General features: G+C 38.9%; 1 protein-coding gene and 1 long non-coding RNA gene across 2 annotated transcripts; one reads left to right on the forward strand and one right to left on the reverse strand.

Moving 5' to 3' along the window:
- Positions 1-3353: 3353 nt before the first annotated feature.
- Positions 3354-10887, reverse strand: SETD9 (SET domain containing 9). Its single transcript, XM_082621017.1, has 6 exons — positions 10666-10887; positions 8724-9091; positions 7370-7493; positions 7044-7159; positions 6217-6322; positions 3354-4223 (listed from the first exon to the last, which is right to left on the reverse strand). The coding sequence occupies exons 1-6, from the start codon at positions 10761-10763 to the stop codon at positions 4136-4138; spliced, it is 900 nt and encodes a 299-aa protein (XP_082477143.1). The 5' UTR covers positions 10764-10887; the 3' UTR covers positions 3354-4135.
- Position 10888: 1 nt separating this feature from the next.
- Positions 10889-27024, forward strand: LOC309804020. Its single transcript, XR_014294039.1, has 3 exons — positions 10889-10973; positions 14422-14490; positions 26882-27024. It is a non-coding gene; the product is annotated as an uncharacterized lncRNA (long non-coding RNA).
- The last annotated feature ends 347 nt before the right edge of the window (positions 27025-27371 follow it).

The following is a 27371-nucleotide window of genomic DNA, read 5'->3' on the forward strand; positions in this document are numbered from 1 at the left end:
TTTGACAATATATTTATAGTAAACTAGTCTGCCTTATCATAATATTCATAGTTTAGTAGACTCTAGAAATATCTTCCCTAAGTCTTCATCTTTTCAAGCTAAATATCTCACCTTAGCCTAATTTCACAAGTTTGTCCCCATATTTCACTTGCTCTGACCAGAGCTTTCTCTCTGTAGTTCCATTCTTAATATGCAGTGATCAGATTGCACATAATGTCCAGACTTTGTGCAAGGACAAGAGGAGGATAAAAACCTTGACGTCTCTCCTTCAGTTGCTTATCTAAAACCACATTTCTTCCTTAATGTGCAGGGCTATCTGGTGGACACATAAACAGAAGTGCCCTCAAAGGAGGTACAAGGACCAGTGTTTTGAATACAGCCAAGAGGGCAGCCAAACGCCATATAAGAGCATAGCGCTTTAGTCTTTTAGGGGAGGGAGGAGAGCCTTGTGGGTGGGAGCGGAATAATCTAGTCACTTGTAGACCTTACCCATTTTGGCCATAATTTCCATCAGTGGTATGCTTTTTGAGCCAGCTGCTTCTCTGACTTATCAAAGATTTCATGTCCTCTGTAAATTGGGTATTTCATTATACACACTTTTTTTTTTTTTTTTTTTTTTTTTGCGGTACGCGGGCCTCTCACTGTTGTGGCCTCTCCCGTTGCAGAGCACGGGCTCCGGACGCGCAGGCTCAGCGGCCATGGCTTACGGGCCCAGCCGCTCCGCGGCATGTGGGATCTTCCCGGACCGGGGCACGAACCCGTGTCCCCTGCATCGGCAGGCGGACTCTCAACCACTGCGCCACCAGGGAAGCCCCACACTTTCATTTTTAATTTAGTCCCTGGGATATAGCACTGTTTACAATTTCCCACCCAGGTAAGTGATCTCTGATCTTTATTCTCTTTTCTGTGGCTATCTGGGTTCTCTGACAGAACAGTGCACAGGGTAGTGACGTCATAGTCCTAGACCAGAAATGCTCACATTTTTCAAGGTTTAATATACTATAGCTGGCATATTCACTTTAGAGAGACACATGCTCTATAGTGTACCTTGATTTTGATGACATTGTTTTTACACAAAAAGCCAATACTGCCACAAAGGTGTTTCCTGGTGTAGAATTAATAAAAGCATTTCATAAGCATGTCAGAAATGATATGTCATTTATAAACCTTAAAAAATTATTCTAGTAAGGAGAACGTGGTTCTTTAAAAAAAAAAAATCAATGTTTTATTTTTTAAAAATATCTTCACCTCTCCAGTCCAGACCAAGTCATGGTACTGGGCACGCTTTATAGTCCAATTGTAAGCATTTTATCAGCAGGAACTATGTTTTATTCTTTGAATCTTCCAGGACCCTTCACACAGTAGGCATTCACTAAATGTTTGATGACTCTTAAGCTGATGGTGACGTTTCTCCCAACTTAAAAAAATAAAACTTTTAAGACAAAAGTTAAAATAACAGTATAAAGAACAATCCAGGTTGAACAATTAACTTTTTACCATATTTGTTCTCTTTCTATATAATATGCATTTTTTCTGACATTTATTTATAAATTTATTTTATTTTTATTTATTTTTGGCTGCGTTGGGTCCTTGTTGCAGTGCGTGGGCTTCTCACTGCAGCGGCCTCAGCTGCGGAACACGGGCTCTAGAGCGCAGGCTCAGCAGCTGTGGCGCACGGGCCCAGCCACTCCGCGGCATGTGGTATCCCCCCGGACCAGGGCTCGAACCCATATCCCCTGCATCGGCAGGGAGACTCCCAACCAGTGCGCCACCAGGGAAGTCCTCTGACTTATTTTTAAAGTCTTTGACATTGCAATACTTCACTCCTAAATACCTAATATGGCCACAGGAGTTAAGTTTCTGTATTTTACATAAAGTTCTGAGTAATAGGATCTTATTTTTATTTATTTATTTATTTTTTGCTGTACGTGGCCCTCTCACTGTTGTGGCCTCTCCCGTTGTGGAGCACAGGCTCCAGACGCACAGGCTCAGCGGCCATGGCTCACGGGCCCAGCCGCTCCGCGGCATGTGGGATTTTCCCGGACCGGGGCACGAACCCGTGTCCCCTGCATCGACAGGCGGACTCTCAATCACTGCGCCACCAGGTAAGCCCAATAGGATCTTCTTGGTCAAGCGGCTTGGCTTTTTTAACAATATGAGTCCCCCTGGCCTCTCAGAATCTTGGCAGCACAAATAATAAAAAACAAATGAGCCTGAGAAAAAGAGATGCTTCCATGGATTTACATGGACATACATGATAAATGCTACAGAGGAGGAATGGGAATTTTAGGGGTTGGCGGTTGGGCATTGTAAATTTCCATAGGTTGGTTAGGCAAGGTTACAGGGAATGAGCTGTATGGCTATCTGGGGGGAGGTTTTTGGAGGCAGAGAACTAGTGCAAAAGCCCTGAGGTGGGAGTGTGCCCGGCACGCTCAAGGAGTGGCAAGGAGGCAGGTGTGGCTGGGTGGAGTGAGCAGGACGTGAGATCAGAGGTAATGAAAGACTGGCATTTACTCCAAAGCAAGAGTAGTCAAAGAGTTCTGAGCAGAGGCGGGTTAGGATCTGATTTGTGTTTGAAAGAATCCCTCTTGGTGGTCTACTCTGTAAAAGGGGCAGGAATGGAAACAGGGAAGGCAATCAGGAGGCCACTGAAATTGCAATAAACTGAGAAAAGCTGTTGGTGTAGCAGTGAAGATGGCCAGGATCCGGTTGTATAGGTGCCATGTTAGGATTTGAGGGGCCCAATAAGTAACACCCCCCTCCCTATCCAAGTTTGGAACTGAGGGCTGGATGCAGGAGTCAGGTTGATGGAGATCAAAGTAACTTACTAATAAAACTGGAGAATGTGGCTTCAGAGCTGAGGCCAGATCAGCTCACTAATACTCCACCTCTGAACTAGACTCACTCCTTCACTGGCTGGGCTGACTACAGGATACTCCCTGCACAGGGCAGAGAGCAGCCCAGAACAGACTCAGCTGGGAGAGTCCACAGAGAAAGAACTAGAGGGGTTTGGGCCATGGATGCCTAGTTTTTCTCTAAAGATAATCTCAGAAAATCACTTTCTCCAGTGGGTAGAGAAAGAGGCAGGAGAATTACTAATGGAAGCCGTCCAAATATGAGAAATGTGGAATAGGAGATAGGTGTTCCTCCCACCACCATCTTTTAACTATAATTCCATGCCAAAACAATCTTATACTCTTAAACTGTGTGTGTGTGTAAATGTTCACATAAAGTAAATAGTATGATGACCCCCCATCTTTCCCTTAACCAGCTAAAACAATCTTTTTTTTGTTTCTGTTAATTTTTTTTTAAAAATAAATTTATTTTATTTATTTTTGGCTGCGTTGGGTCTTTGTTGCTGCACGTGGGCTTTCTCTAGTTGCAGCAAGCCGGGGCTACTCTTCGTTGCAGTGCACGGGCTTCTCATTGTGGTGGCTTCTCTTGTTGTGGAGCACGGGCTCTAGGTGCATGGGCTTCAGTAGTTGTGGCACGTGGGCTCAGTAGTTGTGGCTCACAGGCTCTAGAGCACAGGTTCAGTAGTTGTGGCTCACGGGCTTAGTTGCTCCGCGGCATGTGGGATCTTCCCGGACCAGGGCTCGAACCCATGTCCCCTGCACTGGCAGGCAGATTCTTAACCACTGTGCCACCAGGGAAGTCCCTAAAACAATCTTTATATCACACACACACAAACACACCCCAATTAACTCATGACAACACAACAAATATTTTTGGTTTTAGAATATTCTGGAAAAATTAAGTCTTTATGGAAGTTAGTACACATCAATAGTACAAGAATTGCTGATGACCTGGCTAAAATTTGATAAACCACCACAGAGATAATCAAAATATACAAAAGAAAAGTTGAAACTGTAAGTTCAGACAGTGGGTTTTAATTTAGTAAACTACTGTGTACTTAGGTGAAAACCAATTAACACTGGAATTGCATTACAAATTTGAAATTGTAATGAAGCAAATAGCTTTCATGATGGAACTGAAACACAAATATCAATAAAAACAAAAAAGTTCCCACTCCAATTAGGTTTCAAAATATTTGCTCTGCAGGTGGAACTCAGAGAAACAACAAAAACATTTAGAATTAACTCAATAGCTGAATAGAAAACCTTATTTCATACAGTTAGCTGACAATTGTATAGTAGTTTGAAAAAAGCTCTTCTCCTTGTTTGATGTCCCTGAGTGCGACAAGAATGACACATCGAAGTGGACTGAAAACAAAAAGAAACATAGATAAAATTAGGAGTATTAACAGATACAAGCTCATGTTTTAATACAACCAATATGGATTTTAGAGAGAGAATTTTATTCAGATTCCTTACTGTCATCTTACTTTATGTATTTGATTTCCATGAGGAAATAGTTCTTATCACTGATGAAGGCATTTTAGAGTATGTTTATTTTGTATTATTTAAAAAGACCAAAAATCAATTGTTTATACAACTGACTACTTCTTTTGAAAATGTTGTTTCTATGTTCAAGCCCTCAAAACTGGTATCACAAAAAGCATTTTAAAATGACATTTATTACAATTCAACACTTTAAAGAAATTAATTTGTATCTTTGTATTCTGCAAAGCTGGAAACATTACTTTATAATTTATGGGAATTTAAAAAAATACTTTTTATGGACACAACAAAACATAATGCACACCTTCAATGTTCCTACTCATTTAACTTTTCCTGTACTTGTTGAACAGTAATAATATTATGCCCCAGAGTATAAGGCTAAAAAAACCTCATTGTTAAATACACACACACATAGAGAAACATGAAAGTTATCAAGGTTTAAGTACAGGGAATAGTCTAAGTTTTAAATATCATTCATCTTCAAAAGACAATTTAATAGGACCTGTACAAAATAAAGTTTGCTAGCAATTGGCAGCTCAGTGAAATGATATAAAGACAATGTCTTCCTATAGCATTGTTAATAAAGAACTCTTAGCTCTACATAATTACTTATATTTAAAAATTGTTACTTGAGTATTCTCGGTAGACTTTCCACTTAATGATCAATCAGAGAAGAAATGTTACAATAAAAATACAGGGACTTCCCTGGTGGTGCAGTGGTTAAGAATCTTCCTGCCAATGCAGGGGACACGGGTTCAATCCCTGGTCCGGGAAGATCCCATGTGCTACGGAGCAACTAAGCCCGTGCACCACAACTACTGAGCCTGTGCTCTAGAGCCCGCGAGCCACAACTGCTGACCCTGCGTGCCAGCACTACTGAAGCCTGTGTGCTCTAGGGCCTGCATGCCACAACTACTGAGCCCACATGCTGCAACTACTGAAGCCCGCACGCCTAGAGCCCGTGCTCTGCAACGAGAAGCCACCGCAATGAGAAGCCCACGCACTGCAACGAAGAGTAGCCCCCGCTCGCTGCAACTAGAGAAAGCCCATGCGCAATAATGAAGACCCAATGCTGCCCAAAATAAATAACATTATTAAAAAAATACATACATTCTAATCACTTATATGTGGAATCTAAAAAATACAACAAACCAGTGAATATAACAAAAAAGAAGCAGACTTAGAGATATAGAGAACAAACTAGTGGTTACTAAGGTCAATATAGGGGTGGGGGAATGAGAGGTACAAACTTCTGGGTGTAAGGCCACAAGGGTGTACTGTACAACATGGGGAATATAGCCAATATTTTGTAATAACTGTAAATGGAAAGTAACCTTTAACAATTGTATAAAAAATAAATTATGGTAAAAACAAAAGCAAATTAAAAAATACATATCTTCTGAATATTTCCCTTTTTTTGACTAAGTTTCTGAACCTAATAGTGAAGTAGGCAAAAGAAGTAATAGTGTAATTTGGTCCCTTTCTTCAACTGGGTGCTTCCATGTAAAATGGAGAACAGGATCCTTAAAATAATTAAAGTAAAATTTATTTGAAGATTTTGTAGGTAGGAAACACAACAGAGTCACCTGAAACAAACTTTAAGGTTGATAACTTATAAAATACTACACAGAATAAAAGTGGGTAATAATAAGCAGAATAAGCTAAGTTAATGGAAAATTTTTAATTTCAAATAACCTACATTAACACACTAAAGTGTGATGCACATAAAAATCTGTTATAATTTTTCACTAAAAAAAACTTACCCCAATCTCTATATAGTTTTTTCATAGAAAATATATATTTTTTAGGTACAGCATAAGACAGAAGATAGGAAAAGCTCTTCCGGAAGACTAACCTTTGTTTGTCATAGCTGTATGCAATGTTTGGAAGATATTGCTTCAGTTCTATAGGGAAAACTGCAGGCACATCAAATTCCTGATAACAGACATTAGCTGCTCTGTCTAGGAACAAGTACAGAATTTTTAGAAACAGACATTTTATAAGGTCATGGAAAACAGTACTGAATTATGGCACTTGATGTATGGTTTTCTAAATTATCAGAAAATGTTCAAATTAATAATCACTATTGTGTTCCAGGCACTGCTAGATTATATATCTATATACATATGTTTGGATGTTGTATTTACTTTTTGAAGATCAGGAAACAGGTTCAGAGAGGGTAAAGGTTAAGTAGAAGAATCAGGCTTCAAATTCATGTCTCCCTAACACCAAAGTCTATGTTAAATGTAGCCATATGATCAAACTTGTAGGAAAGTTAAGTCCTAGAGAAGGTAGGTAACTTACAAACTTAGCAACAGAAAGGGGATACCAGTCTAGTGTCTAGTGATTAATCTATAAGGCTATGTTGAAGCACTGACAAAATAATGTCTAAGTTAACTATTAAAAATATTAAAATAATAATGATCAAAAGGGCAGTTATCAATTGCCTATATTTACTGAAAAATCAGAATAAAAATAGTAAGTTAAAGAATTCCAGTTAATGTATATCATTATCTCCCCAAATTCTCTCTTTGATATCAGTTATTATAAAGTTAGAGTTTACTCAAGGGCTTAGAATAGCTGAAATGTTAACTCAACTGCCTCTGGCACTCAGTCACATGGCAAAGGAGGAGCATTACCACTGCTGTATTTATATCTCACAGCCCCAAGGTGCCAACTTACCATTTGAACAATTGTTGACGTACTGTCCTACAGCCAGTGGATTATGAATTTCTGACATTAGCCATGTACTATCACTCATTTTTAAAGGGCCAAGTTGATCCCTCCCATTGCAAGATCTGAAACAGGTGAAAGCATTAGCTAAGAGATTGTTAAAATTGAAAGTTAACCCTAGAATTGAAGAGTGAAATTTTTCTTTAAAAACTTTTGTCTAATCAATAGGGCAGCTGCCTAAATGATTTTTCTTTAAAGTACAAACGCTAGTGGTCAGAGTCATTGTGGTGTGGTTCTACCTCCTATAATTGAATTTGAACATGGCACCAGCTTACCTATACACGACTTTTGATATTCCTTTGTCATTTCCATCAATGAGTACCCCATCCAGGCATCTAAAAATAAATGGATTTCCAATGGACTGGAAAAAGATTGGCTCGTAGTTTTGATATACTGTACCTAGTATACAAGACAAAGACATTATTATAGCAACCTATAAAAATCATAAACATCATGATAAGGACCTTTCTCTGGAACATAAACATAATGTGGAAGAATCTGTTTTAATTTCTCTGCCTTTTTCTAAAGTTTCACCTCCAGTCTAGACCATCAGATTCTCTTCGGCTACCTTCCCTCATTAAAGAGTGGCCAATAGCAGAAGCAGCACAGAACCAACTTGTCCACACAGCCAAATAAAACATGACTATTTTGGTTAAAAAAATGTGAACACCACATTTTAGGTTCAGTTTTACAAAGCTGTGTTTTTGTTATTATTTTTATTTTTTAAAGTAGAGTGTGATTTGTCATCTATTAAAGAGCCTTTTAAGAAAAGTATTTTTATTAATAATCAATTAAATAATGTAGATATATACGGGAATAGATGAGTCTGACATTCAGGTTGTTTTTCCTTTCATTGGCAATGAAGGAAAGGAGAAAATTAATATTTACAGGGTGCTTCCTATGTTCCAGGCATCTTAATCTATTTAGTTTACTATTCATTTGTTTGTTGCTGGCTTGTCCTATTTAGTCTTTATGGAGTTAGGATAGTTGTGTAGGAGGAAACTGAGACTCACTTGCTTAGGGACACAGAATTAAAAAATAGTAGAATAACTTTTTAAAAACACAGGTCTATCTGACAAACATTCACGCAGACTTTCCACTACACCAAATAATATGTTTAACAAGTAACATTCTACTTAGCATTCTAGTCAATGATCTTTTGAAAAGAAGCTTCTTTACTTTTCAAGTTTAGAAATGGCAGGAAGATCTTTATTCAGTGATTTATGGGTTTAAATTTTATCTTTCATGTTTTAACCCATATCATTTTTTACCTTTAATTATTAATTAGCTAAGCCAAACTGACTTATTCTCTAGTGATTTCTAAGTAATCAGTCTTATCAAAGTAGGCCATACTATAATCTCCTAAATTTAAACGTTGATTAGAAAAATTTCCTTAAAAGAAAAATGTATTTATCCCAACAAATACTCCAGGATACTTTCTAATACATGAGATAATTTACAAACAGTTAATTTCCAAATCAGGGTTTAAAAATCTGTGGAAAAAAGAAATCTGTGGAAATCAGAGTTTCCAATACAACCCCTTACTCTAAGGATTACAGGGATAGGCATTTTGTTGAACTTATATTTTTTTATAAGAAACTTTTGGCCAAGTACTAATTATGTCATTACCAGGATACATAGATACAACCGCGCCTTTTGGTACCAATCCTTTGTTAACGAAGACACCTTTTCCAGCCGAAATCAATGTACTAGGTGCTCGGGTGACACTGAAACCCAGTGTCTTATAAAGAATTTCTTCTGGTGTAAAGGTATTTTGCTGTTGATGTCTGTATTCAAGCTGTTTCACCCCTGGATGCTGAACTGACAGTAGGTCTTGATATTTTGATTTAACAGGTTCTGGAAGCACAGTCAAGATATCTGATTGTTTATTGAAATCATTTACGAATAGAGCCTGGAAAACTTTCAGTAATGTTCCTAGGACCTCTTCATCTGAGATAACTTTGTCTTTGGATTCCTCTGGAACATATCGGAGGGTCCTGAAAATGGGAAAAGTTTCTATTCACTACCCTCAACTGATAAAAGCCAGACTGTCTTGATGTCTTCTGGGTTACTGGCCTGTATGAAGATTATTCTCATGTGTTTGAAGGGCATAAAACCAAGTAGTTCAGAAAAGAGTTTTTTAGGTTTAGTTCTAGTTACCTGACTCCCAACAATACCTACACAAGTCAACAACAGCTAATGCTTATGAAAGGCCCATTACATACCAAATTCTGTTGGGTCCTTACATTCATTACCCTATTTTTGCAGACAAGGAAACTCAAGCCTGGAGATGTTAGGGAAATTGCCCATGGTCCGAAAGCGGGTAAATGGGAAAGCCAGAAGCGGAAACAGGGCTAGTTCCCCACTACACCCAAAGCCATTATGTGAATGTTATTACATAATGAGAATCCTCATATTGCAATGGCTCTTTTCACACGCGTGTAGTTTCAAAGACAAATTTAAGTTAACATTATATATTTTGTCACATTCTCTCCCAGGAGTAATTACTTTTTTGTTTTTAATTTTATGTATTTTTTTATACAGCAGGTTGTTATCTATTTTATACATATTAGTGTATATACGGCAATCCCAATCTCCCAATTCATCACACCACCACAGTAATTACTTCTTTAATGATCACTTATTTCCGTAAATAATTTTTAGGTATTATTTTTACTTCTTGGTTTACTTAAAGGAACCAATTTCCGCCTCACAATTCGATAGTAATGATGCAGGTGAATTCACGTTTCCGTAGTATGAAACTCTGGGAAAGCTCTTTGGTTATTAACCAGCCTTCAACGGAGCTCGTTTACCTATTTAAGTGAGCATTACGTTGACTTCTTCCAGACCACAAGCAGGCCACTTACTAAAGCCGGCAATAACAATGATCCTACGGCCACCCACTCAGCTAGAGCCCCTTCTTCAAGTGCTGAATCCGTATTCTAAATCCAATATTCCGACACGCTTTTATTGGATTTTTACTCGTTTTTATACATCAGCTACACCAAGCTGTTATCCTCACAGCCGAGCTGCGCTGTTTTCTCCATACCAGCTACGGAGCTGTGAAAATAAACCACGGTTTGGCTTTTCTAAGGAACTTCAAGCTTCTAACTGCCTTGGCGGAGAGAACGCCACGCACCCTCACGTTGTACAAGTTCTTTTCTTTTTCAGAAGTTCCTATTTTTCCCCCAAACCCAGGCACCCCAGCCCCTGCAGAAGCAAAAGCGAGAACTCGAGCCAAAGCCCGCGGGCGATCAGGTCCCAGCGGACCTCGCCGCGCCGGGAACGACGGGAAATAGGCCTTAGGCCCCGCCCACCTAAAAGCCCCGTACCCTCTTCAGGCCCCCAGCCCAACTCGGACTCCATCAGCCTCCGCCTCGCCCACCTCGGGCGCTGCCCACCTAGGGCCCCGCCCACTCAGGTCCCTGGGTCGTCTTAGGCTCCGCCTGCTTGAGGCTTCGCCCTCCAGAAGCTCCGCCCACCTCGGCCCTCTAGCTCAAGTCCCAGCGGTCTAGATGGCGTCGCTGGGTTAGAGGAAAACGGCCCTGGTCGAGCCGCCCCGCCCTCTCACCTCGGGTTGTGGCTTAGGTTCAGCGCGATCCAGGGTACGAAGCGGTACTTGTAACGACGCCATCGCTGCCAGAGGCCGCGCAGCAGGCGGCCCGGCATGGGTGTCCTGTGGTGCCGTGATGAGGACGGCACGGGGGAGGCGGGTCTTCTCGGGCCCGCCCCGACCCGAGGAGGAGTAGAGGCCGCGCCGTCCCTCCCCTTTGCGGTCTTAGCACTCAGTGCCGCGCTCGGCGACCCTGGTACCTCCTGGCCTCCTGTCGCCGCGTCTCCGTGCCTCTGCTTTATTGACCCCAGCTCGCTGAAACAGAGGTGCGTAGAGCTGTGGGAGGGCTCCGTATTCCCTTTTCCTTTCTCCATTCGCTCGTGTATTTTCACAAACACGCGCGCACATTTAGGAGAGGATTAATTAGACCACGCTTAGTTGCAGGGGGGGTAAACTACTAGAATAACTCAACCATCTTCAAATCAGCAGGTGTTTATTAAAAAATAAATGTGTTGATGCCGTTTCCTCAGTCTGGAAAGTCAGCTTTCCTGTTCTTTGCCTGAGATTGAGGGTAAATAACCTAAAAGTCTAAATTGAACTAGTCAGATCTAGTGAAAATTCAGGCAAATTCAAGTAGCCTTAGGACTAATTTGTTGTATTCCAAAAAGGAATAAAAAGAAAGAAAAAATATCTGTCAAAGTTTCTATTTCACTCTCCTATATAGGATAATTGGCAAACTCTAGAGGCTGTGCTGTCAGGTGTTGTGTTTGGTAAATTGACATCCTCCAGATTTACCTGATTTGCTAAATGGGGGCAATCCAGTTCCAGGATGTGTAACAAATGGCATTCAAAGAGTAACTTTAAGGTCTCCAAACTTAAAAGGAACTAAAAGGAACTAGTTGACTTCTTACCTATAGTAATATACTTATCTTTAAAAACAAAAAAGTAGTTTTTGTATATATTTCCAGTGCTTTTAAAATTTTTACCATATAGTTTAATCATCTACAATGTACCTCTGGTACAAAGGACCGTTTTGCCCAGATCTTACTTATTTACTTATTTCTTTACTTTTTTGAGGTATAATTGACATATAACATAATATTAGTTTCAAGTGTGCTACATAATGATGAGATATTTGTATACATTGCAAAATGATCACAATAATCTAGTTAACATCTGTCACCATATATAGAAAATTTTCTTCTTGTCATGAGGACTTTTAAGATGTACTCTCTTAGTGACTTTCAAATGTACAATACAATTTTGTTAACTATAGTTACCATGCTGTACATTACATCCCCATGACTTACTATTTTATAAAAGGAAGTTTGTACCTTTTGACCCCCTTCATGCATTTCCTCCACCCCCCAACTCCTGGCAGCCACCAGTCTGTTCTCTGTTTCTATGAACTTTTTTTTTTTTGATTCCACATATATGTGAGATTATACGCTATTTGTCTGTCTCTGTCTTATTTCACTTAATAATGCCCTCAGGGTCCATCCATGTTGTTGCAAATAGCAAGATAACGTGGTTTTTTTATGGCTGAGTAGTATTCATTGTATATATATATATATATATACTGCATCTTCTTTATCCATTCATTTATTGATGGGCACTTAGGTTGTTTCCATGTCTTGGCTATTGTAAATAATGCTGCAATGAACCTGAGGGTGCAGATAATCTTTTCAAGACAGTGATTTGGTTTCCTTCAGATACATAACCAGAAGTAGAATTGCTGGATCATGTGGTAGTTTTATTTTTAATTTTTTGAGGAACCTTCATACTGTTTTCCATAGTGACTGCACGAATTTACAGTCCCACAAATGGTGTACAAGGGTTCCCTTTTCTCTACATCCTCACCAACACTTGTTTTTTGTTGTCTTTTTGATAATAGCCATTCTGACAGGTGTGAGGTGATATCTGTTGTGGTTTTAATTTGCATTTCCCTGGTGATTAGTGATGTTGAGCATCTTTGCATGTACCTGTTGGCTATTTAGATATCTTCTTTGGAAAACTATCTGTTCAGATCTTGAGGCCATTTTAAAACTCAGGTTGTTTTTCTGCTGTTGATAAGTATGAGTTCTTTATATATTTTGGACGTTAACCCTTTTTCTTCCATTCAGCAGCTTACCTTTTCATTTTGTTGATGGTTTCCTTTGCTGTACAGAAGCTTTTTAGTTTGATGTAGTCCCACTTATTTATTTTTGCTTTTGTTGAGTTTGCTTTTGGTGTCAGATCCAAAAAATCACTGGCAAGAATGATGTTAAGGAGCTTACTGCCTATATTTTCTTTGAGGAGTTTTATGGTTTCAGGTCTTACATTCAAGTGTTTAACCTATTTTGAGTTAATTTTTGTGTATGGTGTAAGACAGTAGTCCAGTGTCATTCTTTTGCATGTTGGCTGTCCAGTTATCCCAGCAATATTTATTGAAGAGACTGTCCTTTCTCCACTGTATATTCTTCTTTCCTTTCTTGTAAATTAATTGTTGTAAATTTATTTATATGCATGGGTTTATTTCTGGGCTCTCTATTCTGTTTTATTGATCTGTGTGTCTGTTTTTATGACAATACCATTCTGTTTTGATTACTATAGCTTTGTAATATAGTTTGATATCAGGGAGCATTTTGCCTCCTGCTATGCTCTTCTTTCTCAATACTGCTTTGGCTATTTGGGATCTTTTGTGGTTCCATACAAATTTTAGAATTGTTTGTTTTATTTCTGTGAAAAATGCCATTGGGATTTTGATAGGGATTGCATTGAATCTGTAGATTGCTTTGGGTCATATGGACATTTTAACAATATTAATTCTTCTAATCAATGATAATTTAATATCTTTCCATCTGTGTCATCTTCAGTTTATTTCATTAATGTCTTATAGTTTTCACTGGACAGGTCTTTCACCTCCTTGGTTAAATTTATTCCTAGGTATTTTATTCTTTTTGTTGCAATTGTAAATGGGGTTGTTTTCTTAATTTTTCTTTCTGCTAGTTCTTTATTAGTGTATAGAAATGCAACAGATTTTTGCAGGTTGAAATTGTACCCCACAAGTTTACTGAATTTGTTTAGTAGTTTAACAGTTTTTTGGTGGAGTCTTTAGGGTTTCCTATATATAATATCATGTTATCTGCAAATAGTGACAGTTTTACTTCTTCCTTTCTAATTTGGATGTCTTTTATTTCTTTTTCTTGCCTAATTGCTCTGGTTTGGACTTCCAATACTATGTTGAGTTTAAATTCATGGTGTTAAAATTACCTGTTGGTTATCTAAGTAATTCATGAAAACAGCATTCTCCTTATAACAAACAGAAACATGGTAGATAAGGCTAAAAAGTCTCCTATAACCACACCCTGTAACCTGTGCTTCCAGCAATCCTGGTCCTTACCACTCTCCTCAGAGGTTATCAGGCTGATGTGTTTTCTGCCAATCTTATTTCTATGTATGTACCTATCTGTGTATGTTCCTGTAGAAAATCATAGAATTGTGTGTAAGTGTGTTTTGTATATTCAACTTTTATTTATTAAAGATATATTTTGGAATCTCCCCTTATTATTTTGTATGAATATACTTCATTCTTCTCTTTCTGAGGTTTCACCTTTGAGTTTAATATTTACTGTAATTTTCTGGTAGGTATAATTTATAGAGTTTAAAAAGTTCTCTTCTATTTTTGATTTGTCAAGAATTTTTGTCTTAAGTTTTGAATGATGAATATGAAATGCTTTTCTTTGCTATTTATTGAGATGATCACATGACTTTTCTCTGTTTTTTTGTTAATAGAGTGAATTATAATGACACACTGTCAAATGTTGCACCATCCTTGGATTCCTGAGATAACCCTACTCGGTTGTGAGTAACACTTTGGTCATACCCTATTGGTTTTTATATGCTTTTGTTGTCATCCCATGTTTATTTTGAAGTATTTTAAAATTTTTGGTTTCATGGCTTGTTTGTAGTTTTATTTCAGGTTTTGGTATTAGGCTTATGCTGACCTCCTAAAATGAGTTAAGAAGTGTTTCCTTCTCCTCTACTTTCTAAAAAAAATTTTTTTAAATATAAGATTGGTGTTATTCCTTTATTAAATATTGATAGACTTCTCTGGTGAAACTGTGGGTTTCTAGTTTTCATTGAAAATGAATTCAATTTCTTTTAAAGATGTAGGGTTATTCAGAATTTCTGTTTCATCTTGTTTCAAGTTTAGCCATGGAATTTTGTTCATTTCATCTAAGTTGTCAAATTTGGTAGCATAAAGCTGTTCATAAATATAATCTTACTATCCTTTTAATGTCTATATGATCTGTAGTGATAATTCATTCTTGATTTTGGTGATATGTTTTCTTTTTTCTTTCATCATTGTAACTGGAAGTTTGTGGATCTTTTCAAAGAAACAGCTTTTGACTTTATTAATTTTCTCTGTTGTTTGTCTATTTTCTATTTTGGCCATTTCTCTTTGTTATTATTTTATATGTCCTACTTACTTTGGGTTTATTTTGCCCTTTTTCTAGCTTCTTAAAGTAGAACCTTAACATCACTGATATTAAGCGAGTTTAATATTTACTGTAATTCTCTTCTTTTCTAATATATGTATCTAAAGTTAAAAATTTCCTTCCAAGCATTATGTTTGCTGAATCCTGGGAATTTTGATATATTGTATTTTCATTAGCATTCAGTATAAAATATTTTTTAAATTTCCTTGTGATTTATTTTTTGATCTATGAATTATTTAGAAGTGTTTTTTATTTTATTTATTATTTTTTTAAATAACTATTTTATTATTTATTTTGGGCTATGTTGGGTCTTCATTGCTGTGCTCAGGCTTTCTCTAGTTGTGGTGAGTGGGGGCTACTCTTCATAGTGGTGCGCAGGCTTCTCATTGTGGTGGCTTCTCTTGTTGCGGAGCATGGGCTCTAGGTGCGTGGCCTTCAATAGTTGTGGCACACGGGCTCAGTAGTTGTGGCTCGGCTCTAGAGCACAGGCTCAGTAGTTGTGGCGCACAGGCTTAGTTGCTCTGCAGCATGTGGGATCTTCCTGAACCAGGGCTTGAACCCATGTACCCTGCATTGGCAGGTGGATTCTTTTTTTTTTTTTAACATCTTTATTGGAGTATAATTGCTTTACAATGGTGTGTCAGTTTCTGCTGTATAACAAAGTGAATCAGCTATACATATACATACATCCCCATATCTCCTCCCTCTTGCGTCTCCCTCCCACCCTCCCTGTCCCACCCCTCTAGGTGGACACAAAGCACTGAGCTGATCACCCTGTGCTATGCAGCTGCTTCCCACTAGCTATCTATTTTACATTTGGTAGTGTATATATGTCCATGCCACTCTCTCACTTTGTCCCAGCTTACCCTTCCCCCTCCCTGTATCCTCAAGTCCATTCTCTATGTCTGCGTCTTTATTCCTGTTGGCAGGTGGATTCTTAACCACTGCACCACCAGGGAAGTCCCTAGAAGTGTTTTTAATTTCCAAATATTTTGAGTTTTCCTAGATATCTTATTGTAATTGGTTCTTAATTCTGTTGTGGTCAGAGAACACGTATGTTTTCAGTTCTTTTAAATTTATTGACTTGTTTTATGTCCCAGGATATGCTCTCTCTTGATGAACATACCAAATGCAGTTGAAAAGAGTGTATATTTTGTAGTTGTTTTGTCTTTAATGATTTACATAAAATTTTAAATACAAATAAATGAGAAACAACAGACAGGCAGACAATTTTCTAATATATAATATACAACAAGCAAAAGGTTAGCATTGGTAGGCATAGAGATGTGCTGCTGTCCAAAATTACCTTCTTTGCTCTGATTCTTTACCCCTACTTCCTATTGTTTCCAGTCTCTTGAAATAGTCTACCCAACTAAAGATATGTGTGCTGTATTTTTTCATTTAAAAGCCATTTATGCTATTAATCACAAAAATGCCATGTAGGATAGATAAACTTTATTATTAATATCCTTAAAATCCACAAATAGTGTCCCTAAATGGATTGTAACTTCCAGAGTTCAAAATGAGATTTCAACATATAATTTATTGACCACCTACTACATCCCAGGCTCTAGTGTAGGAGACAGATATTAAACACATAAATAATATCAGATAGCGATTAGTGCCCTGAAGAAAATGAGGTAGGGTACTGAGAAGGGAGTGGGATGGATAATTTTGTGTGTGTCGTCTGTTTCCTCCTGTGACTTCACCCTCTTTATAAGGGTCACTTGGGGTGGGAATAGGGGTAGCAACATTGGATAGGGTGGTGCCATGTATGATTGAGACCTAAATGACAAGAAGGCACCAAACTTGGGAAGATCTATGGGGAAAGTCTCTGGATAGGAAATGCAAAGGCACTGAGGTGGGGAGGAGTTTGATATATTCAAGCAAGGAAAAGAGGGCCATGTGGCTGGAACATGATAGTAAAGGAGAAGGGAAAGGTGATGTCAGGGAAGTGGCCAAATCATGGAGGGCCTTGCAGGTTTGGGTGAGGATTTAGCATTCTTAGTGTGCATGGGAAGTCATTGGAGGGTTATGAGCAGAGAAGTAACATGATTTGATTCTTGTTTTTAAAAGATCGCTTTGAGTATTTTATGGACAATTAAATGGGCAGTTACCACACAATGAAGGTTAATTAGGAGGCTAGTACAGTAGTTTAGGTGACAGATAATGATAGCTTGCACTAGAGTGGTAGCTGTGGAGATGGAGAGAGTGGATGGATTAGGATTATATTTTGGAGGAGCTGTCCTGACTTGATGATGGATTGGATGTGGGAGGGTGAAGTTTTAAAATACCTGTGAGAAATGACAAGTAACTAGTTGAATATCCATATCTGGAGCTTTGAAATGAAGCCATAGCTGGAGATAAAATTCAGAGTCTTCAGCCAGAGGACATGAAGAAAAAGGAGATGGCAAAAACGTAGATGGATCAGTGACCATGAATTTTACAAGATGCAGGCCCATGATGACTTGATTAAAAGCAGTTTTGGTGAAAAGTTTGAGTGTGTTAGGGAGAAAATGTGAGGTGGGGAAGGAGAAACAAACAAATGTACACAACTCTTTTAGTAAGTTTTACTGAAAGAGAGGCAATTTCTCTGCCAAAGGTGAAGGGAAATTTTGTAAGATGAAAGGTCCTATAGTATATTTGGGTGCTGATGAGAATGATCCAACAGAAAGAAAGAAATTTATATAGATGTATGAGTAATTTCCAGAATAAAGTTCTTGAAAAGGTGGGAGTGGATTCAGAGCATAAGTGGAGAGGTTGTCCTCTGACAGGAGCAGGGATACATCTTCAACTGCAGTAAGAGGGAAGACGGAGAATGTGCACTCAATGGATACTAGGGGATTTGGTTGGAGAAAGTTGAGGGCTAAATCTGATGGCTTCTAGTTTCTCACTGACCTATGAGGCAAGATCTTCAACTGAGAATAGTTATAGGGGAATATTGGAGGTTTGAGATGAGAAGGTAAGATTTAAAATAGCCCAGAATTGGAAAGCCAGTCTTGTAGGGAAATGCAGGAGGGAACTGCTGAACTACTTTGAGTGAACCCACCAATGTTTATCTGCTCCTGGGCAAGCAAGGAAGGGTCCTCTTCCCACCCTTAGAGGAGGGCGTTAAGGTTTTTTCTCTGTGGAAAATGATGAAAAGACTGAGTTTATGTTGACAAACTATCAGATATTCAAACATTTTATGAATTCTTGGCAGTATTTATCCACTTAATATTCTTTATGGGCAAGATCAGTAAATAACTAAGAGCTTTGACTTTGTCCAAGAAAGAACTGTTTTTCAAACTATAAACTGGAGGACAGGCTTACTTTGCATGAATCATGATTTCACAGTTCTCTGCTGTAAGAGAGTGGATGTTTAAAGTTAGTGAGTATTCTGGAGGCTGTTTGAATAGCTACATCATCTAATGTGGGTAACATAACTGGCAAATACTTATTCATTGATAACTGTGTGCCTAGGTACAGCTTCAAAAGATTATGGTGTAGTTGGAAAAACATATACTTTAGAAAAAATTAAATATTAATTACTATAGAATTTGAGTATGAGTTACTGGAGTAAGGAGTGCCTCAAAGAGAAATAGGTAGAAGAGAGGGGGAAAGGAAGGGATAGCATAAACCAGCAGTTCTCAAAGTGTAGCCTAGGAACGCTGGGGGTCCCCACGATCTTTTTAGAGATTGGCAAGGCCAAAACTATTTTCATAATAGTACTAAAAGGTTATTTGCCTTTATTCCCATTCTCCCACAAGGGTACAGTGGCATTTTCTAGGGGTTACATGATATGTGATAAGACAGATTGAATGCAGGAGCAGATATGAGAATCTGGCTGTCTCTTATTAAGCCAGAAATAAAATAGATTTGCAAAAATATTAAAATGCCATTCTTTTCACTATTTGGGGGGGATTTAGCTATTTTTCATAAAGATAAGTTATCCATATTAACATGTAATAGATTTTTAAATTGTTATTTTTAATGAGTTAATAAGTAAATATTTTAAAATTCATCAGTTTTAATATGATACAATAAATATCAATAGATATAACCCACATAAACAAAAGCTCCTTGAGGATTCTCGTAATTTTTAAAGGTATAATTGGGTCTGAAGACAAAAATGTTGGAGAATTGAGTGTTAGAGCCACATACTGTGATGCAAAATTTTGAGAAGGAAAGTTTGTGACAAGGCATTTCAAACTTTGGATATTGAAGTTAATGTCAATGCTATGAATTACAGTAGTATATTGCATACTGATAAAATTAGACGCAAAGTATTTCAAAGTTATTTTGTGCTTTAGGATCTAAAATACTGCATGAGGGACTTCCCTGGTGGTGCAGTGGTTAAGAATCTGCCTGCCAAATTCAGGGGACACGGGTTCGAGCCCTGGTCTGGGAAGACCCCACGTGCTGCGGAGCAACTAAGCCCGTGCGCCACAACTACTGAGCCTGCGATCTAGAGCCCGCGAGCCACAAGTACTGAGCCCGCGTGCCTAGAGCCCGTGCTCCGCAACAAGAGAAGCCCGCGCACTGCAACAAGAGTTGCCCCCGCTCGCCGCAACTAGAGAAAGCCCGCGCACAGCAACAAAGACCCAACTCAGACAAAAATAAATTGATTAATTAATTAATTAATTAATTAAATACTGCATGAAATACTTACCTGGCAGGGGAGATACCATGATCACAAAGGTGGTTTTCCCAGGGTGAGGCTTATCCATTGTACTCCGGATATGTTGACCCCTGCGATTTCCCCAAATGTGAAAAACTCGACTGCATAATTTGTGGTAGTGGGGGACTGTGTTCATGCTCTCCCCTGAAAAAAAAAAAAAAAGTAAAAGAAAAAGAAAATAACATACTGCCTAAAAAGGAGAAGAAAAAAATTGTCTCTGCTGGTCTGTGAATTAGCAAAACTCACCTCTGCCTCCAGCCACTTTACTGCCATCTAGTGGAAAATGATTATAATAAACATACAAATATTTAGGAATGATGCCCCCGGGAGCTGTATATTAGTACACAGTTGGTTATGGCAGTTTTGAATATACCAACTGGAAGATTCTATGCCATTGGCTCTCAGCTGCTTCTCAGACCAGAGTATGAGACCAAAACGTTTGAGAACCATTGGCATGAGCAAAACTGCAGAGGTGGGAATGAATACTGTGGGTTCAGAGAACAAGAGTGTAACAATCTGAGTAGAGCAAAAATTTGCATTAGGAATAGTAGTAAATAAAATTTTTAGGCAGAGTAAGATCAGACCATTAGAAAATCTTGAGGTAAGCGGTAGGTAGTCATTGCAGGTTCTTAAGCAGAGCACTAGCATGTAGGAATAGTTTGGGAAGCTCAGACGCACAGTGGTTGGCAGGATGGATGGGTGAATGGCTGGATGGGTGGGTGGGTGGCAATTCAAGAGCAAGGTCTTGAGAACAGGAAACCAGGAAAAAGGCATCAAGTGTCTTTTTAGAGCCTCTCCTTGGTTGTAACTGTTACCCTTGTCTGAAGGGGATAGGAGAATAAGAATGTCCTGTTCTTATTCTTAAACTGAGTCTAAGTTTTTGATTGGAAAAATGGAGTTATCGGTGAATTGTCTTAGTCTTTTCAGTTTTCTAAGAGGAACACTGAGCTAACTGCTTATTCCTGAGAAAGAGGTGATGTAAACTCTGATTTTCAGATATTTGGCAAAGTCAGTACACTGTTAAGATCATCTTTTAATTAAAGAAAACTTTTACTCTGCTGCCCTCTTCTGGATGTTGTGTAATTCCCTAAATAATTCTTTCACTGGTGGTCAATTAGTGTAGGCTGAATTGCCACTGAAATACAGGAGCCCAGCTGCAGGAAAAAAAAAAGAAAAAAAAAGAAAATCCAGGTAAAATACAAAAAAAGAAATGACAACAAACCAAAGAATATACAAACATAAATATTTTCCTTATTTTTTATTTTGAAAATTTCTAACCTACAGAAAAGTGCAGTGAACAGCCATATATCTTTTATGTAGGTTCACCAGTTGTTAACATTTTGTAACAATTCCTCTCTTTCTTTCTCTTTCTCTCTCCACACACACATATATAAGAATGACATTTTCTACATAATCACATTACCATTATATCTTTAAAAGTGAACAGTAATTCAATATCATGAATATAGCCCATATTTAAATTTCTCTAATTTCAAAAATACCTTTTGCAGCTGTTTGTTCTTTTATTATTTTTAAACTGGGTCAAAGTTAATCTGGTCTAATTTAATCTACCCCTGCTTTTATTTGTTTTTCATGACCTAAAACTTTTATGAATACTGAAATTGAATCAGTAATTTTAAAACTCCCAATAAACAAAAGACCAAATGGCTTCACAAGTGAATTCTACCAAAAGTTTAGAGAAGAGTTAACACCTATCCTTCTAACACTATTCTAAAAAATTGCAGAGGAAGGAACACTTTTGAACTCATTCTATGAGGACACCATCTCCCTGATACCAAAGCCAGACAAAGATACCACAAAGAAGAAAATTACAGGCCAATATTACTGATGAACATAGATGCAAATATCCTCACAATATCACTAGCAAACCAAATTCAACAATACATTAAAGGGATCATACACCATGATCAAGTGGGATTTATACCAGGAATGCAAGGATTTTTCAGTATCCATAGATCAGTCAATGTGATATACCACATTAACAAATTGAAGAATAAAAGCCATATGATCATCTCATATGGAGATGATCATAGATGCAGAAAAAGCTTTGGATAAAATTCAACATCCATTTATGATAAAAACTCTCCAGAAAGTGGGCATACAGGGAACATACCTCAACATGATAAAGGCCATATATGATACACCCAGAGCTAACATCGTGTTCAATGGTGAAAATCTGAAAGCATTTCCTCTAAGATCAGAACAAGACAAGAATGCCCACTCTCACCACTTTTGTACTAGCCACAGCATTCAGAGAATAAAAAGAAATAAAAGGAACCCAAATTGGAAAAGAAGAAGTAAAACTGTCACTGTTTGCAGATGACATGATAATATACATAGAAAATCCTAAAGACGCTACCAGAAAACTACTAGAACTCATATCAATGAAATCGGTAAAGTTGAAGGAAATTAATATACAGAAATCTGTTAGTTTCTACACACTAACAACAAAATATCAGAGAGAGAAATTAAAGAAACAATCCCATTTACCACTGTATCAATAAGAATAAAATACCTAGAAATAAACCTACCTACAGATATACAAGAGTCATACTTGGAAAACTATAAGACACTGATGAGGGACTTCCCTGGTGGTCCAGTGGTTAAGACTCTGTGCTCCCAATGCAGGGGGCCTGGGTTCGATCCCTGGTCAGGGAACTAGATCCCACATGCATGCTGTAACTAAGAGCCCACATGCCGCAACTAAAGAGTCCACATGCTGCAACAAAAATCCCACATGCTGCAACTAAGACCTGGTGCAGCCAAAAAAAAAAAAAAAAGACACTGATGAAAGAAATTGAAGATGACACAAACAGATGGAAAGATATAGCACGTTCTTGGACTGGAAGATTCAACATTGTGAAAATGACTATACTACCCAAAGCAATCTACAGATACAGTGCAATCCCTATCAAAATACTAATGGCATTTTTCACAGAACTAGAACAAATAATTTTAAAATTTGTATGGAAACACAAAAGACCCCCAACAGCCAAAACAATCTTGAGAAAGAAGAATGGAGCTGGAGGAACCATACTCCCTGACTTCAGACTATACTATAAATTACTACAAAGCTATAGTAATCAAAACAGTATGATACACAGGGAGATCAGCACAGTGCTTTGTGACCACCAAGAGGGGTGGGATAGGGAGGGTGGGAGGGAGACACAAGAGGGAGGAGATATGGGGGTATATGTATATGTATAGCTGATTCACTTTGTTATACAGCAGAAACTAACACAGCATTGTAAAGCAATTATACTCTAATAAAGATGTTTAAAAAAAACAGTATGGTATTGGCACAAAAACAGACACATAGATCATTGGAACAGGATAGAGAGCCCAGAAATAAACCATGCACTTATGGTCAATTAATCTATGACAAAAGAGGCAAGAATATACAATGAAGAAAAGACAGTCTCTTCAATAATTTGTGCTGGGAAAACTGGACAAGCTACATTTAAAAGAATGAAATTAGAACATTCACTAACACCGTATACAAAAATTAACTCAAAATGGATTAAAGACCTAAATGTAAGACCGGATACTATAAAGCTCCTAGAGGAAAACATAGGCAGAACACGCTTTGACATAAATTGCAGCAATATTTTTTTTTTGGATCTGTCTCCTAGATTAATGGAAACAAAAGCAAAAATAAACAAGTGGGACCTAATCAAACTTAAAAGCTTTTGCACGGCAGAGGAAACCATACACAAAACAGAAAGACAGCCTACAGAATAGGAGAAAATATTTGCAAATGAAGTGACCAAAAAGGGATTAATTTCCAAAATATATAAACAACTCATACAGCTTAATATCAAAAACAAAAAACAAAAAAACCAACCCAATCAAAAGAATGGGCAGAAGACCTAAATAGACATTTCTCCAAAGAAGACACACAGATGGCCAACAGGCACGTGTCAAGATGCTCAGTATCACTAATCATTAGGGAAATGCAAATCAAAACTACAGTGAGGTATCACCTCACACCAGTCAGAATGGCCATCACCAAAACGTCTACAGACAATAAATGCTGGAGAGGGTGTGGAGAAAAGGGAACCCTCTCGTACTGTTGGTGGGAATGTAAATTGATACAGCCATGGTGGAGAACAGGCACTTTTCAAACTGCTGCTTTTACACTGGTCCCCAGGGCAAGTGAGTCTGCATGTGAGCCCTTTAAGAGAAATGTCTCAGTTCTGTACAGCCCTTTGGGTCCCCTGGACGTGAGCCCTGTTGGTTTCCCAAGCCAGACCTTTTGGGGGCTCACCTCTCCTCTGCAGGTCCCAAGGGTTGGGCACCTGATGCGGGGCACAAACCCCTCACTCCTCAGGGAGAAGCTCTGCATTTTTGACATCCCTCCTGACTGGGGGTCGCTGCACTGAGGGTGGGGTTTTAGTGAGATCACTTCTCTGCCTCTATGTGGCCCTTCTATCATTTGTTGTGAAGGAGCTGGTCAGCTAGTTTTCAGGTCTTTTCCAGAGGGAAATATTCCATATGTAGTTGTAGATTTGGTGTACCTGTGGGAGGAGGTGAGTTCAGGATCTTCCTACACCGCCATCCTGGACCACCTGTGGCCTGTAGTTTTCTTTTTTGTAGTGTCCGTATCTGTCTTTGATATCAGGGTAATGCTGGGCTCATAAAATGAGCTTGGGAGTGTTCCCTCCTCTTCAGTGTTTTTGAAGAGTTTGAAAAGAATTGGCGTTAATTCTTTAAATGTTTGGTGGAACTCACCAGCAAAACCATCTGGTCCTGGGCTTTTCTTTCTTTTTTTTTTTTTTTTTTTTTAAGAAGATGTTGGGGGTAGGAGTTTAGTAATTTATTTATTTGTTTTTGCTGTGTTGGGTCTTCGTTTCTGTGCGAGGGCTTTCTCTAGTTGTGGCAAGCGGGGGCCACTCTTCATCGCGGTGCGCGGGCCTCTGACTGTCGCGCCCTCTCTTGTTGCGGAGCACAGGCTCCGGACGCGCAGGCTCAGTAGTTGTGGCTCATGGCAGCATGTGGGATCCTCCCAGACCAGGGCTCGAACCTGTGTCCCCTGCATTAGCAGGCAGATTCTCAAAAGCCCCGCTGGGCTTTTCTTTGTTGAGAGGTTTTTGTTTACTGATTCAGTTTCCTTACTTGTTATTGGTCTGTTCAGATTTTCTCTTTCTTCATGATTCAGTGTTGTTAGGGACATTGTATTCTGCCCTGATGCTGACATCACTCTCCCCTCACACTTTTTTTTTTTTTTTTTTTTTTTTTTTTTTGCGGTACGCGGGCCTCTCACTGTTGTGGCCTCTCCCGTTGCGGAGCACAGGCTCCGGACGCGCAGGTTCAGCGGCCATGGCTCACGGGCCCAGCTGCTCCGCGGCATGTGGCATCTTCCCGGACCGGGGCACGAACCCGTGTCCCCTGCATCGGCAGGCGGACTCTCAACCGCTGCACCACCAGGGAAGCCCTCCCCTCACACTTTCTTATCTAGATAATGCAGTTGTCTTCGGACTTTCTTTCTGCCTCTGGTACCGCCCCTTTGATTCCTTCTTCAAGATACTGCTGGAGTGATCTTTATAAAATGCAAATATGGTTGTGCTACTCCCTGCCAAAGATTTTTCAATATTTCCCCATACCTTATTATTCCTCCTCCTTTTCTTTCTTTCCCTTTCATCCTAGTTACAACCCTCATCCTCTGAGTATGTCTACGTAGATGTTGTGAGATCTCATTAAGCAAATTGACTTTAAGGGAAAATAACAGTTAGTTATCTCAAAAATAAACTCCAATACGAATTTCAGCGTTGTGGGAAAGGAACTTTGGGGCATGAAGACTTTGCCTCTTATGTCATCAGCCTAGCCTAGTTTTATCTCTACAGGTTTGGCAGAGCTATGAACTGAGGGTCATGGGGCATGGGCCACAGTAATACCAGGTTGATCGGAAGTGATGAGACTGGCTTCAGTTGTGGATGAAGTTCTTTAGTCATAGATCATGCAGAATACCTACTGTAAAATGAAACTCACAGACTAGCTATACCACTGTGATGGCATATTTGTTTGTTTTTTTAAGATTTTATTTATTTGTTTTTGGCTGCGTTGGGTCTTAGTTGCAGCGTGCGGGATCTTCATTGAGGCATGCTGGATCTTTTGTTGTAGCGTGCAGGCTCTTCCTTGCGGCCCACGGGCTTCTCTCTAGTTGTGGCGTGTGGGTTTTCTCTTTTCTAGCTGTGGCGTGCTGTTTCCAGAGCACGTGGGCTCTGTAGTTTGCGGCATGCAGCCTCTCTAGTTGAGGCGTGTGGGCTCAGTAGTTGTGGCCCACGGGCTTAGTTGCCCCACGGCATGTGGGATCTTAGTTCCCAGACCAGGGATCAAACCCATGTCCCCTGCATTGTAAGGCGGATTCTTTACCAGTGGACCACCAGGGAAGTCCTGCATGTTTGAATGCTATATACATAGTCTTCTACATGATAATTAGGCTTTAGCGGTAAGCATTTCACATTAGTGCATAAAATTAGACATTAATTTTCTCTTCATAGGTTAGTTCTCTAGCATCTATAATCAGCATCTCCATTTCCCCCTTATCTCATATATCTCAGAAGACAAAAGTCCTGGATCCAGTTTCCTAAAGCTGAGATTTCACTCTGATTTTCTACTTCATTTTTTGTTTTATAAGCCTGGACCCAGGTCAGAGGTCAAAAAGCAGCTAGTCACAGGCCAGATCAAGCATATGAGTTTTGTTTAGCCTACTGTTCCTTATAAAATTTAAAGTTAGATTCCAATGTGTAAACATCAAGAAATTGCATGTAAAATCCAGATCTCTCCAGCTTCTTTTGAAAATTCAGAGGCTTTGGAAACACTGGGCTTTTTTTTCCTTCATTGCAACATGGCAACCATGGACCCCCTTGGACATGAATTTGGCATGAACTCTCAGGTCAGCCAAAAGCTCTGCTAAGGACTCTTCTAGGCCCACAGGCATTTGAGTCTGTGACTTTTGGGTCACTCATTCATTCATAAAATACATATTGTGCATCCACTGTGCCTGGTACTGTTCTTAGCCATTTACATAGGTTCTTTTACTTCTCACAAAGCTGTTGGTTTCATTTTACAGATGCAGAAATGGAGGTTCAGAAAGTCAAACGGGTTACACGGCTGGCAAGTGGCAGAGCCAGATTTGACCCAGGTGATGTCTCAGGCTCTGTGGTCACGAAGTCCATCATCATCACCTACTTTTCCTCCCTTATGTCAATTCAACATGCGATTTTTGCTTATAGCAGAAATTTTTTAAATGACAAACCTAAAAATTGTCATGACATGGAAATACGGCAGTTTGCATACGTTTGTCACTGTGTTCTCCAGTGACTGCAGTATTTCATGCATTTTGTTTTATAACAAGTGAATTACTGTATCAGTTCACAAATGCATTCATTGGCATTTCCATGTGGGCATGATACCCCAACATTCTTCTAGATTCCATCTAACCTGCAGATTTGGTCATTTTGTAAAACTGTTAATATCATTGAAGTAAAATCAAGGACAGAATTAATTTATTAATTCCTCTGAAACAGAAAGCTTTTCTCAAAGTTAATATTTTCCTGAAA

Source organism: Mesoplodon mirus (genome assembly GCF_964341445.2).
Source record: "Mesoplodon mirus genome assembly, chromosome: 5".
Taxonomy (NCBI): Eukaryota; Metazoa; Chordata; class Mammalia; order Artiodactyla; family Ziphiidae; genus Mesoplodon; species Mesoplodon mirus.